We start from the raw sequence: 13,848 nt of genomic DNA, 5'->3' as shown, positions 1-13,848 counted from the left end.
GTGTTTTCGGGCTCTCTGCACAGATTCCAAAATTTTCATGTGACTGTGTTTCTATTTTTGCTACCTTTCAAGTACGTCACTGGTTCTTCTTTCTGAGCACCTATGAATTGCCAATCCCTTTTGTTACCCGGATTTCATCAATATTGATGCCATTTTTTAACTGTTAAGCAGGAGTCAGTACCACTCTGGGACACACAGGTGGTCTGTGGTCTACCAGTATTGTCTGTTTGTTTCATCAAGAGATGCAGCCTCCAGGAAATTGGTGGCACTTGGAAGCAACAGCTAGAGAGCTGTGATCCTTGGCATCACTGTTTCATCCACATGCTTGACTGATGCTCTGTTAGCCAGTTTTGGAAGAGAAAGACACCAGGTTTGGGAGGTCCATCTGTAATTGTGCTGGATCTCAGACAGAGGGGTGGCTCAGCTAAAGGTTTTGCTGAAATCTGCCATATAATCCAGGCAGACATGTATTTGTTTTGATACTACGTGCCATCATTTCCAAATCCAGTCAGCAGTGCGTGTTTGTTAGGCTGGGCAGATAGTGGCATGAGAAGAATTCGTAGAATCATAGAGTAATTTGGGTTGGAAGGGATGTTAAAGCTCATCCAGTTCCAATCCCTGCCAAGCCCAGGGACACCTTCCACTAGAGCAGCTTGCTCCAAGCCCCTGTGTCCAACCTGGCCTTGAACACTGCCAGGGATGGGGCAGCCACAGCTTCTCTGGGCACCCTGTGCCAGCGCCTCAGCACCCTCACAGGGAAGAGCTTCTGCCTAAGAGCTCATCTCAGTCTCCCCTCCGTCAGGTTAAAGCCATTCCCCCCATCCTATTGCTATTCAGGGCAAATAATTCCTTTTATGAGTCCTGTTTAGCTTTATAGGCTTCCTACTTGCTTGAAGTATTAACAGAGTGCTGTCTTGAGCTGAGGTTGTACTGGGAGATGAGATCTCACTGAGAAGTTAAGATAGCTGAAGCTTTCTTTCTCCAGAACTGTTGGAAAGGAAAGGGATCCAATTCTAGCATGATGTTTCAGAAGGTGACATTTGTTATAACTCATTCCAAATGTTACTCACCATCCACAAACCACTCAATTAAACTGAAGAGCAGTGAGAAATACTCAGCTCCACTTTAGCAGCTTCACTTGTCACCAGAATCCCTTGGGGTTTCTGAAGTCAGTGGATTCTCTCCTGCAGATCTCCACACAGCGGCTGCTGTCCTCTGCTACCAGTCCCACTGGTCGGTGTTCCCTCTCTTGAGAGCTTAGCCTTACTTTCCCAAAGATCTCTTTGGTTTTACTTGTTGTGAGGCCCGTTCTGCATCCTTTTGTGTCTGACCAGTATTTCAGTGGGAATTGTCCGGACCTCACCTTCTCAAAACCAAAATTTGAAGAGTGTCCAGTGACCATTAGTTCTTCTGAGGATCAGAGTAGTTGGCTATACATGTAGCTTATTGAGACTTGAAGATCCTAAGTCACTTGAGCTTGTTCCTTGGCTGTAGAAGCTTCAGCAGCATAACCAGGAAACAGATCGATGTGTTTGTGATAGCTTCTATTCAGAAGATCGGCCCTTCTGCCTCTAACGCTTTTCTGTGTGTCGTCAGCTTGGAGCATATGTGCAGAGAGCTGCAACTCTGCAAGTGTAACAAACAAAAACTTTCCTCGCACTTGTAGGGAAGCGGGATCCAGCACATTGCTTGAGATGCCAAACTCGCCGTTCCAGATCTCTGGCTCCCCAGGAAAATTCGCAGATGTAGCTTTGCTGTGTGCTACAACCACCCACCGGTTGCAGTGTCAGCTGGGCTGGAGCTCAGATCCACCCACTGCTGCTGCACCGGGCCCAGCACGCTGGAGCTGAAGGCAGAATGCAGATTGTCTCTGCTGAAACACGGTTGCCTTATGGCGTGCGGTGGGATGGGAGAAACAGAGCCTCACTCATGGCTCGGCACCTGAACCTCAGGATCTTCCTACTCATTATCTCTGTACCAAAGCCTCCTCTTTCTCCTGGATAGGGCACTAGAATGGAGCAAAGCTCTGGCTGATTTCCTGCAGGAAACTATCGAGCTTTGGGCATGAAATAAGTCATCCAATTAGTTAATAGCTGCTGGTGTCCCCTAGCCCTGATTTGGCTTTTGGTGGCAAACAGGGGTCGATGAGCATAGCTCTTTTCTTGTTGATGTGCGAGTAGCTGTGCAGCTCATGTTTGAGCCATGGGGAGAAACAGCAATTCATGTAGTGTGCTACACTTGTTCCAAGGCAGGATTTACTTCTCATTATTTTCCTAGACCATAAACAACACCACTGCCTTTGAAGAGCAAGGGTGGTGGCTTTCTACATCAGCCTGCCTTTAGGTCCTATTTATAAAAGAGGAGAGTGAGAAAATATGTTTAAAAACATGCCAGCTTTAAAAATAAGACTGTGACCTAGTCAAAGACTAAACATTAGGGAAAAATGACAACCTATTTTAAGAGATGGAAGCAGAGAAGAATCAGCAAAAATAATCAAAATAAACCTTATTACTGTAAATAGGAGGGTGCAAATCAGCAGCTCCCACCACCGACAGCTCGGAGATGCTGAGGACCTGGTTCAGCAGTGAAAAAGGAGGGAAGTGGAAAAAACACTGAGCAGGAAATGAAGCAAAGATGAGAAGTCCTCCTCTTTGCAGCCGTGATAGATTATCCATAAACAGCAAGCCCATGATTCTGATCGATCAATAGCATAGCGTTTAAACCAGGTTTGGAGATACACTGTGTGCCATTCTGTGTACCTCTTCTGAGCAGCAGCGTCACCTTCATTTATCCAGGTGGCCTTTTAATGCGGGATTGCTCAGGGGGTGTTAGAGTCATTGTTTTGAGAATAAAACAGCTTAAAAAGGGATCGGAAGCTTTCACCACGATGGAGCTTTTGCAGTTTGTCTCCTAGAAGAACAGTTAGGGGTTGCTTGTCTGTTTTGTCACTTATGAATGCTTCTTCTTCCCCCCTAGGTTGCCCAGTCACTATGAACAATGGCCCAGCTCTACTACAAAAAGGTAAACTACTCACCGTACAGAGACCGCATCCCACTACAGATCGTGCGAGCGGAGGCAGAGCTCTCGGCGGAGGAGAAGGCCTACCTCAGCGCTGTGGAGAAGGGGGACTATGCCAGTGTGAAACATGCCTTGCAAGAGGCAGAGATCTACTACAACATCAACATTAACTGTATGGATCCTCTTGGTCGCAGTGCCCTTTTAATAGCCATAGAGAATGAAAATCTGGAGATCATGGAGTTGCTTTTGAGCCACAGTGTGTACGTGGGAGATGCTCTGCTGTACGCAATACGGAAAGAGGTGGTGGGAGCTGTGGAGCTGCTGCTGAATTACAGGAAGCCAAGTGGTGAAAAACAGGTTAGTGGAGTGTTCCAGTTCAGTTTTGAGGTATTATCCTGTGTTAGGGAAGTGGTACTGCACAGAGAGCTGCTGTGCAGAAGTCATAAAACAAAGTTCTTATAGGCTCATTGCTTTAAATGCCCTGGCTAGACATGGGCAGTCCTTGTGGATGATTATCTTTCCAGTCTGAGCAAACATGTTCTGCCTGACTTAAATACTCAGCATTTTCAATTTCACTGAGTGTTCTTTTCAGTCTTACAGTGTTTGTGAACATACTGATTTATAGGTGGATTTACAGACACATACTTTATAAAGGAATTTGGGGCTGTCTGAAATTATATTACAATCTATAAATATGAACTATTGCCCTGCTGTTGTTCTGGTATTAAGTGCAATTGGTTTTCCCCAGTAAATCCTGAAAGCTCAGAAGCTTATAAATAACTGTAAGCAAGCAAGTAGTCTGCTAGGTTTCGGTACTTAGCCATAGTACAGATACATCCTCTTGGACTCCATCTCCAAAGAGCTCCCGTTCAGAAATGCTGATGCAGTACATAAGGTTACAGCATGAGCTAAGCTGCTATATATCTGAGCAGTGAACAATTATGACTTGGAGGAAGGATCCTTAGCTACAGGCCATCAGTAACTTACAGAAGGGTCTTTGTGAAAAGCCACAAAGTCTGAATCCTGTCACTTCAGGTGTCGCCTATCACTGTCCCTAACTTTGCTTTCTTCTTATTTGCTGCTTTTCCTTTGCAGGTACTTACTGCCAATCCCTAGAACAGCTTATGTACGTTCCTGACCACTGGCAATTTTTGCATGTTCACTGCTTAGAAAGGGGCATTCAAAACTTGAATAATCCTTACATGTCAAGGCTCATTTTGAAGCCCACTGGAACACATCCCTCTGTGTGTAAAAGAAGAAAATGATTAATACCAGTCAGTCATAGAAGAAAATGTTTTCAATGGATAAGCCCCTTGGCACATAGTTTTAAATAGTAATTTCATGTAGCCAGAGTAGAAATTAAGGATCAACCTTGACAACATTCAGAAGTGCTCAGCTTAATACTTGGAAACAGCAGCATTCTGCATGCTATAGCGGTGGGATTCTAATATGTGGTTTAAGCACAAGAGATGGGAAGAATCTCTTCTATCAGACCTAAAAATTGAAAAGTTAGTGCTAGGTTTTAGTCAGACAAAATGTAAGCAGGAAAATTTGGATCATACATGGAGAATGAGCTGTTTTTTTTCTTGGTCTTCTGGAAAGTTTGACCATCCTATAGGCCAACAGGGTAGAAAGTAGAATAGAAGAAGTTTTTTTCCAGAAGCATGAGGAACTGCCAGTAATTAGTGCAGGTTAATGACAAGTTTCTCCTGAAATGTCATGGCAAGTGATGGGATCCATGTGGATTTCTGCAAGTGTAAGATCTCTTGAATACCAAAACTTGTGTCCACTGAAATTCACAGCCGTGCTGGCTTAACTGGACAGAGGGCCGTGAAATAAGGTTGGCTTATTGCAGCTCAAATTGAGCTCCAGCATCCTTAGTTCAATGATACATTTCACTGTAGGTCTGTTTCATTTTTCTCTCTGCCAGCGTGCAGCCATCCCTCTGTAGCTAGGTTTGTATCTGCTGCGCAGTTTACAACTCGAGGGAGAACATGTGTGTGGGAGAAGAGCCACGGCGCCAGTTTCAGCTTTATTTACAAGGTTTGTTACTAGAGCAGATTTCATCAGTATGTTTTAGACTGGTACTGGCTTGATGCAAGACCCTGTGTACACACCAGGATTAACTTCCCTGGCTGGGGTTCAGGCTCGTCAGTAGACTGCAGGAAGCATTTGCAGGTAAAGGGCTGCAGGATGGGACTTCCATTTCAGCAGTTTCTCTCGTGCAGTGATGGTAATTAACACTTATTTCATTGTATGTATGAAAGCATACATGTGTATAGTGATATAACGTTAAATGGAAATAAGGGCTTGGTTAGGCAAAGTTGGGACGCAGTCGGTTAGCTTGTCAAATCACAAAGCTAATACAGGAGGGGGTGCTGAACACAAGCTGCTGATCCCAAAGCAGTGTCGTTATATGTTCAGCAGCTATCTTTGCTAGACCCTTTCTCAGGAAGCCCTTTGGGAATCCCATGCCTAACTGCTTCCACACGAAGCTCCTGATAAATTAGATTAGCAGGGTTTTGTCCTAAGCAGCTACTTGTACGTTCTAACACATAGAGGAAACCTGCTTTTTTGGTTGAGTAGTGCCAAAAATTCACACTTTATGGAACCTCTTATATCTGTCTTGAGAAATCTGTAAGATAGTGTCATACCACTTCTTAATATGTAAGGGTGAGGATAATCTGTTAATCAATGTAGACAAGGTTCAGTTTGCCTGGACAAACCCATGCGAAGACAGCTCTTTGACTCTCGTGTAGCAGCCTGTTTCCAGTTAGGGGCTGTTTGTCTGTCTGTCTTTGCTGCACTCCCGGCAAAGGTGCAGAAGCAGCACCTTCTGATTGCCTCTACACGTTCAATACATCGCCTTCATTCATCTGAGTCTGGGGTCTCTGAAACCCTGTTAGTTCCCACATTCCTGCTGTCTGCCTCTGAGAGGTTATTATTGCCTCTGTACCAAAGTCTCATCTCTCTGCCAGGCATGAAGCGCTGTTCCTATTTGTGTCTGTTCACGTCAGCTCAGTTAATTGTTGTCTTTGCATCTCAAAAGCAGCTGAGTAGCATCATTCAGCATAATCCACTTTATGGGCATGTATCTTTGCTCATTCCTACAACTTTATCGTCATACCACAATCCTGACTCAAAATGTACCAGGTTGCGTTATGCCAGCCTCTTGTGGGGTTACAGTGATTGGGTCTAGCTAGCAAAAGCTACACCCAAACCAAGGCAGAAAACTATAGCTCTGTGCAGACTTGACTTGCAAAGCAGTTTTGCTTACCAGCCCCAGTCTCTAAAAGATGATGTGTTCTATACCTGTCACTTGAGAGCTGCCCGAGGAGAAGAGCTCTGCTTTCCCCTTTATGATGACCTTTCCAGGGAGCAGAAGTGAATGTAAGAAGTGACCTTTGTTGTGTTCCTTATGTAAGAGGATCACAATATAAGGGACAGGGAGAAATGGATGAAGAGATAGGTGGCAGAAATGCCTGTGTCATGTTATTGTGAATGTAGGCAGTCATTATTCTACAAACCTGTGCTCGACTGCTGTTTAAGCACCATTTACTGGAAATAACACGCTAATGGCAGGGCAAGTCATAGCCAGTAACTATAACAACACGCTTCTCCTGCACTGCAGCCCTGCGTGTCAGGGGTGTCTTGGGAGAGGAAGAAATTAGTCTGTTTACATGTGGAGCGTATGAGAGCCAGGAGCATGAGCCACCTCTCTCTAAAGGCACATGATAGATGAGTGTGCTGAACAGCGATGAGCTTGAGATGCATTTCCTTGTAGGTTTACCTCCAGGCAAGGTTCACCGGCTATTTTAAGAACTTTTCTCCTCCAATATCTTCTGCTTGGTCCTGACACTTTAAAGCCACACTTTTGTGTACTGATCTGTGAGTCCCTTGATAAAGCTGGGGAGAAGACTTCACCAGTTGCAGCCAAAATAACTCTAGAGCTAATAATGTTAGAGCTGCTTTGAAAGATGCTGTCGCCTCTGGGAGATTTTGGGATCAGTGAAAGTCACCATGGTGCAAGCATCTTACTTTTGCTACAGTGGGAAGACCATAGAGGTGTGCTGGTGTGCTTCACTCTCAGGCTTTAAGGGGCTCATTCTCTTCTTCAGATCAGAGCTAACTTCTCCTCAAACGTGCTGCACCATGCTCAGAGGTGCACTCGCACTGTTTGATACTGTCAGTGTGCAAGTGTGGTGCAGGGTGCAATGGAAGATGCCTGCTTGCAGAGCATGCAGTGATGAGACAGCCCTGCTCACCCACCACAGTGCAGGTAGGAGCTTTACTGACCTCTGTGGGGCACAGTCTGGACCTGGCCCAGCACTGAGGGCTGAATTCTCAGGGAAATAAAGGAAAACTCAATTATCTGCTCAAAGTAGATCAAGTAACAAAAGAGCTTCTATAGGTCTATGATTCTTTACAAGCTCACTTGTTATTTCCAAACCTTATGTCATTTACTCCCGTTAATCCTCCAAGCTTTGTCAAATCAGAGTTTGCTTTGGCCAGTCACTTTGTATCGCTCATTGGTCACTTAAATCATCAGATAGTTTGTTTTTCCCCAAATAGATGACAGACATTTGGAAAGCAAACAGCCTATTCATGAATATTAAGAGGAGCAACAAAGCAAACTAATATTTGTGGCACCTGGAGGGTATGCAGGTGGTGCTTTTCCTGAGGAGATTTGTACTCAGTGAATATGTATTCTCCAGAAAAGTGAGTTTAATCTGGAGCTTTGATAGTTATTGTTTGCTTTTTGGCACTGTGAGCAGGCTGATGTTGTACTGCATAGAGGCAGAAGAGTAGTATGTGTGTACTGCAGACCGCTTAGCACGGCAACCCGCACTCAGGTGTTCCACAGGATGAGTATCATCTTACTTAAATAAGACAACAAACCACTGAATATCTATCAAAAAGCCTGGGGCTGGGTTAGAAATAGTAGACCTCAGCACACACAGATGCAGTATTAACTTTAGACTTACTGAATCAGGTGGCTCATCTTTTTGGGGTAGGAATGTTAAACTGCAGAGTTGTCTCTCCACAGGACAGGTGCAATACATATAAGGGCAAAATGGACCTTTTTGGTACATGTCAAAACCAGAGATCTGGCTGGGGTCCTATGGGGGTGGAATTAAGAGGGAACTTCAAATTAGTTCTTTTCTTGGTCCATTACTGCTGTAGGAGCGAGGCAATGGATCTGTGAAGCCAGCTGAGTAAATTATCTTTCTTAGTAAAATCTTCTGTCTCCCAACCTATTCAAACTTTGAGGTTTGCCTTTTATTTTTCCCCCTAAAAGTCATATCAGAATTATTTTTGCTGTACAAACATCAGTACAGCGGGCTGTGTGTTCAGCCAGGCTGGAGTCTGCACCTAAAATGCACCAGCAAGCAAAGAACAGGGAACACAGGTCTCAAAACTCACATTTTCCTCCATATTTGATTCCCTTTGTATTTGTCATTAGTAAAATCATCATCATGCATTTTGAAGACCGCTAAAATCAGAACAAGTTTTCCCTCTGACTCCAGGCGAGCTCTTCAGGGGCATTTTCTTCACAGCACTCGTGTGAGCTCAGTGGAGTGGCCCCAGTTCTCCCCTAAACACGATCACAGCTCTCAGGGCAGCGCATTCAGTTTGCACAGATCCCTCTTGCATCATTTTGTGCCTTGCCACAGTGGATGTGTTTGCAGCACACCAGACACAGTCTGTGCTGACTGCTGAGCCCTCTTGCTGTTCTTTAAGGAGCTGTGATCAGTCGTCTGAGTTCCTGCACCTTCATGGTGTAGCCATAAGCACCTTTATGGGTAGCTGTTTTCTTCACAACAATCGGAGCTGACATCAAATGTTTACAGAAGGATGATACTAGCATCTCTCTGCTATCTGCCAAAATTAGCAATTTGCTCATGGCAGATGGCTCCAAATTAATCTGGTTCACAGATGGGACTACAAATGCAATTCCTCAATAATGAGAGTAAGAAGAAAAGGGATCTCAGTATTTATGACTGTGATTCAGTTTGTTGCAGTGGACCAGAGGCCTGAATCAATGAGATCTCAACAGATACCTGTCCATATGGCTTCCAAAAGAAGGAGCTTTGCAGAAATAAACCCTAGAAGAATATGTTTGTGAAGAGGAAACTATAGAGAATAAAAGGCAAGTTTTCAGTCTTAGTTGCTAATCCTCAGATACCTGCTGGTGGAAGGTGCTGCACTTGATAGTATTAGTGAACTTCAAATTTGAGCACAAAAAATCCTTTTCCAGATGAGCTGATGAGTGAAAATCTGCCTTAATCTTTGTGTCAACATGACAGCTTAACAGCCTAGAGGCAGTCTTTTGTGAACCAGAAGTTATGTTGCATTAAACCGTTTTATTCTTGCCCAAGTCCGGTAACTTCCTTAATCCAGTGAGGTTTACCTTAGTTTTCCTCCTCACGTAGGGTTCTTTATACTCAGAGTCCGGTGCAAAGTTTAGTTCTTACCACCAACAGCCCTTGATTTCTGCAGACTTGCTGATACTAATTAGATGTACAGGCTCATTACCAGCATTGTCAGCCCTGTGCTATCACTGACAGGACTTTTTAAGTCAAAAGAAACAGATCAGTTGTCAGATACCTCCTGACATAAAAGGCAGAGAGAAGAGTTTTAGAAGCAGTTGGTGCTCCTCATGCCCTAGCATGTCTCACCTGCAGGCAAGTGCACAGAGGTGCCCTGCGGCAGGACCGGGGGTTGTAGGTGTGAGAAACATCATCCTGTCTCATTACCCAAAGAGAGACTTGTGGACTTCCCTATAACTGTTAAGCCTTGCAGCACTAGCTCTTAGCCTAGAAGCCGAGGATGGATGTGGGGACATCACTCATACACAGGGTGAACAAATGAGTCTTGCTTACATGGTGGTAATAGATACATAATGCAGGGAGCATTACAAAGGTGTGAGGTACAAGTAAGTGATCAAAGTAAGACCAAAGTGCATGCAGCCCCGTGTACCCCTTCTGCAGTGCTGACCATTGCCTACCAGCAGTATTTGTGGTTTTCCTGGATTTAAAAGGTTTGGCTAATTCAGGAAGGTGTTGCTGACACCTGGGCGTTTGTATCGAGGAATTCTATAGGCATGACCCGTTGTCACTGAATTCCTGCTGTCAAGCAGGAAGAGAGAGGGTAACAGGCTGAGTGGTATGACTCAGTGCAGATACTGTGCCCTTTGGTATGACTCAAACCAGCCATTTCCATGTTAATATGAGAGGTCCACAGTGAAAAGGGAAGGCTGAACCTGTTAGATAGAAACACAGGTTCTGAAGAATAGAAGCAGTTAAGAAAAACTGGCCTCAAGTTCTCAGTACGAAAATATTTGAAAGGCACACTAAGGAAGAACGATTGTGTCTGAAAACAGAAAACTAGTTGTTACTGCTCCAAAGCCTAATGGCTCTGCTTGCATCCAAGCTTTTCATTATTGGTATTGATGCAGTAATAATTCACAGCTACAGTTAACATGCCTTTGACATTGGCGGCTGCCTTCAGAATGATTCCCATCTAATTAAACTAAGCAGCAGAGAAATCAAAGACCACTTCAGTTAATGATTACATTTAACTGGGAATTTCTTTCCTCTCTCCCCACTGCCTTCCTCCCTGGGTGATCTTGAATCCTTGAGAAGGAGGTGTGAGGCAAAATCATAGAATCATAGAATAATTAGGGTTGGAAAGGACCTGAAGATCATCCAGTTCCAACCCCCCTGCCATGGGCAGGGACACCTTATGCTAAATCATATCACCCAAGGCCTCGTCCAACCTGGCCTTGAACACTGCCAGGGATGGAGCATTCACAACCTCCCTGGGCAACCCATTCCAGTGCCTCACCACCCTCACAGTAATGAATTTCCTCCTTATATCCAATCTAAACTTCCCCTGTTTAAGTTTTAACCCGTTACCCCTTGTCCTATCACTGCAGTCCCTAATGAAGAGTTCCCTCTCCAGCATCCCTATAGGCCCCCTTCAGATACTGGAAGGCTGCTCTGAGGTCTCCACGCAGCCTTCTCTTCTCCAGGCTGAACAGCCCCAACTTCCTCAGCCTGTCTTCATCCAGGAGGTGCTCCAGCCCCGATCATCCTCATGGCCTCCTCTGGACTTGTTCCAACAGTTCCATGTCCTTTTTATGTAGAGGACACCAGAACTGCACACAATGCTCCAAGTGAGGTCTCACAAGAGCAGAGCAGAGGGGCAGGATCACCTCCTTCGACCTGCTGGTCACGCTCCTTTTGATGCAGCCCAGGATACGGTTGCTTTCTGGGCTGCAAGCGCACACTGAAGCCGGCTCATGTTCATTTTCTCATCGACCAACACCCCCAAGTCCTTCTCCGCAGGGCTGCTCTGAATCTCTTCTCTGCCCAACCTGTAGCTGTGCCTGGGATTGCTCCGACCCAGGTGTAGGACCTTGCACTTGGCATGGTTAAACTTCATGAGGTTGGCATCAGCCCACCTCACAAGCGTGTCGAGGTCCCTCTGGATGGCATTCCTTCCCTCCAGGGTATCAACCGAACCACACAGCTCGGTGTCATCGGCAAACTTGCTGAGGGCGCACTCAATCCCACTGTCCATGTCAGCGACAAAGATGTTGAACAAGACCGGTCCCAACACCCATCCCTGAGGGACACCACTCGTTACTGGTCTCCAGCCGGACACTGAGCCATTGACCACAACTCTTTGTGTGCGCCCATCCAGCCAGTTCTGTATCCACCGAGTGGTCCATCCATCAAATTGATGTCTCTCCAATTTAGAGACAAGGATGTCGTGTGGGACAGTGTCGAACGCTTTGCACAAGTCCAGGCAGATGATGTCAACTGCTCTACCCCTGTCCATCAGTTCTGTAGCCCCATCATAGAAGGCCACCAAATTGGTCAGGCAGGATTTCCCCTTAGTGAAGCCATGCTGGCTGTCACCAAGCACCTTGTTGTTTTTCATGTGCCTTAGCATGCCTTCCAGGAGAATCTGCTCCAAGATTTTGCCAGGCCCAGAGGTGAGACTGACTGCTCTGTAATTCCCCGGTCATCCATTTTCCCCTTCTTGAACATGGGGGTTATATTTCCCTTTTTCCAGTCATCGGAAACTTCCCCTGACTGCCAGGATTTCTCAGATATGATGGCCAGCGGCTCCACAACTTCATTCACCAGCTCCTTCAGGACCCGCGGATGGATCTCATCAGGACCCATGGACTTGTGCACGATCAGATTTTTAAGATGGTCTTGGACCATATCCTCTCCTACAGTGGGCGCAAGGTCTTCATTCTCACAGTCCCTGCATCTGCCTTCCGAGACTTGGGTGGTTTGGTCAGAGCCTTTGCCAGTGAAGACTGAGGCAAAGAAGTCATTCAGAACCTCAGCCTTCTCCAAATCCTGTGTAGCCAGTTCTCCTGAGAGCTTCCTGAGGGGGCCTACATTCTCCCTCTCTGTTTTTTATTTGCTATGTACTTGTAGAATCCCTTCCTGTTATCGTTAATACCTCTACCTAAGTTTAATTCTAACTGGGCCTTAGCTTTCCTAACCTGGTCCCTAGCTTCCCGGACAACATCCCTGTACTCTTCCCATGCCACCTGTCCTTGCTTCCACTTATTATAAGCCTCTTTTTTCAATTGAATTTTCCTCAGGAGCTCTTTATCCATCCAAGGAGGTCTCCTGGCCTTCCTGCTGCACTTCCTTCTGGTTGGGATGCAACACTCCTGAGCTTGTAGCAGGTGATCCTTGAATATCAACCAAGAGTCTTGGGCCCCCCTGCCCTCTAGGGCTGTATCCCATGGAACCTTCCGAAGCAGGTTCCTGAAGAGGCCAAAGTCTGCTCTTTTGAAGTCCAGGGCAGTGAGCTTGCTGCACGCTCTTCTCACTGTCCTGAGGATCTCAAATTCGAGCATCTCATGATCGCTGCATCCAAGGCTGCCTTGGAGCGTCACATTTCCAACGAGCCCTTCCCTGCTGGTGAGCAGGAGGTCAAGCACGGCACCTCTCCTTGTCACCTCCTCTATTACTTGCAGAAGGAAGCTGTCTTCTACACAATCGAGGAACCTCCTGGATTGCTTGTTCCGGGCCGTACCGTCCTTCCAACAAGGTCAGGGTGGTTGAAGTCACCCATGAGAACAAGGGCCTGTGAGCGTGAGGCTTTTCCTATCTGTCTATGGAGTGCTTCATCCGCAGGTTCTCCTTGATCAGGCGGTCTGTAACAGATCCCCACAGTAATGTCCCCCATAGCTATATTTCCTTTAAACCTGACCCACAAACTCTCTGTTAACTGCTCACCTGTCCCCAGTGACAGTTCCATACTCTCCAGCCTATCCCTAACATAAAGGGCAACTCCCCCTCCCCGCCTGCCAGGCCTGTCCTCCCTAAAGAGCCTGTAACCTTCCATTCCAACACTCCAGTCGTAGGAGCCATCCCACCATGTTTCTGTGATGCCTATTGTATCATACCCCCGTAGACGTGCACACATCTCTAATTCCTCTTGTTTGTTTGAAAATGAAGAGCTCTGATGATGTATTGTGTAGACCCAATGGGTAGCACCAGAGCTAGGGCTTGCAGGCTGCAGTGTCAGCTACCAGACATCTGACAGTGGCAAAGAAGTCACTGGCCCTTTCTCCTAGGCCAATATGAAGTCTGTTATTAGCTCCTAGGAGAGCTGATGGGGTCAGGGCAAGAACTGCACTGCAACATGCACAGGCATGTTGTGCTTTTAATTTAACGTATAGACACGTTGAAAAGTTGGGAATGCACTGTTACACAAGGTGCTTCCCAGGGAGTTCTCTTTATTAGTGTGTCAGAGTGATCTTAGCACTTGCCTGCATTGGACTCTCTATTG

At 46.0% G+C, this 13,848-nt stretch overlaps 1 protein-coding gene across 1 annotated transcript in view; it reads left to right on the top strand.

Annotated features, from left to right (window-relative positions):
* TRPC5 (transient receptor potential cation channel subfamily C member 5) overlaps nt 1–13,848 on the top strand; it is a 94,912-nt gene that overhangs the window by 25,680 nt on the left and 55,384 nt on the right. Inside the window, exon 2 of the mRNA XM_061445735.1 lies at nt 2,977–3,375. Coding sequence (XP_061301719.1) covers nt 2,998–3,375 — 378 coding nt within the window. The 5' untranslated portion in view covers nt 2,977–2,997. The remainder of the gene's footprint in view (nt 1–2,976; nt 3,376–13,848) is intronic.

This window comes from Pezoporus flaviventris, unplaced genomic scaffold, assembly GCF_033815535.1.
Source record: "Pezoporus flaviventris isolate CSIRO_AGI_PZ_B2104156 unplaced genomic scaffold, CSIRO_AGI_Pfla_v1 ptg000005l, whole genome shotgun sequence".
NCBI lineage: Eukaryota > Metazoa > Chordata > Aves > Psittaciformes > Psittacidae > Pezoporus > Pezoporus flaviventris.
This window is presented reverse-complemented; position numbering and strand designations above follow the sequence as displayed.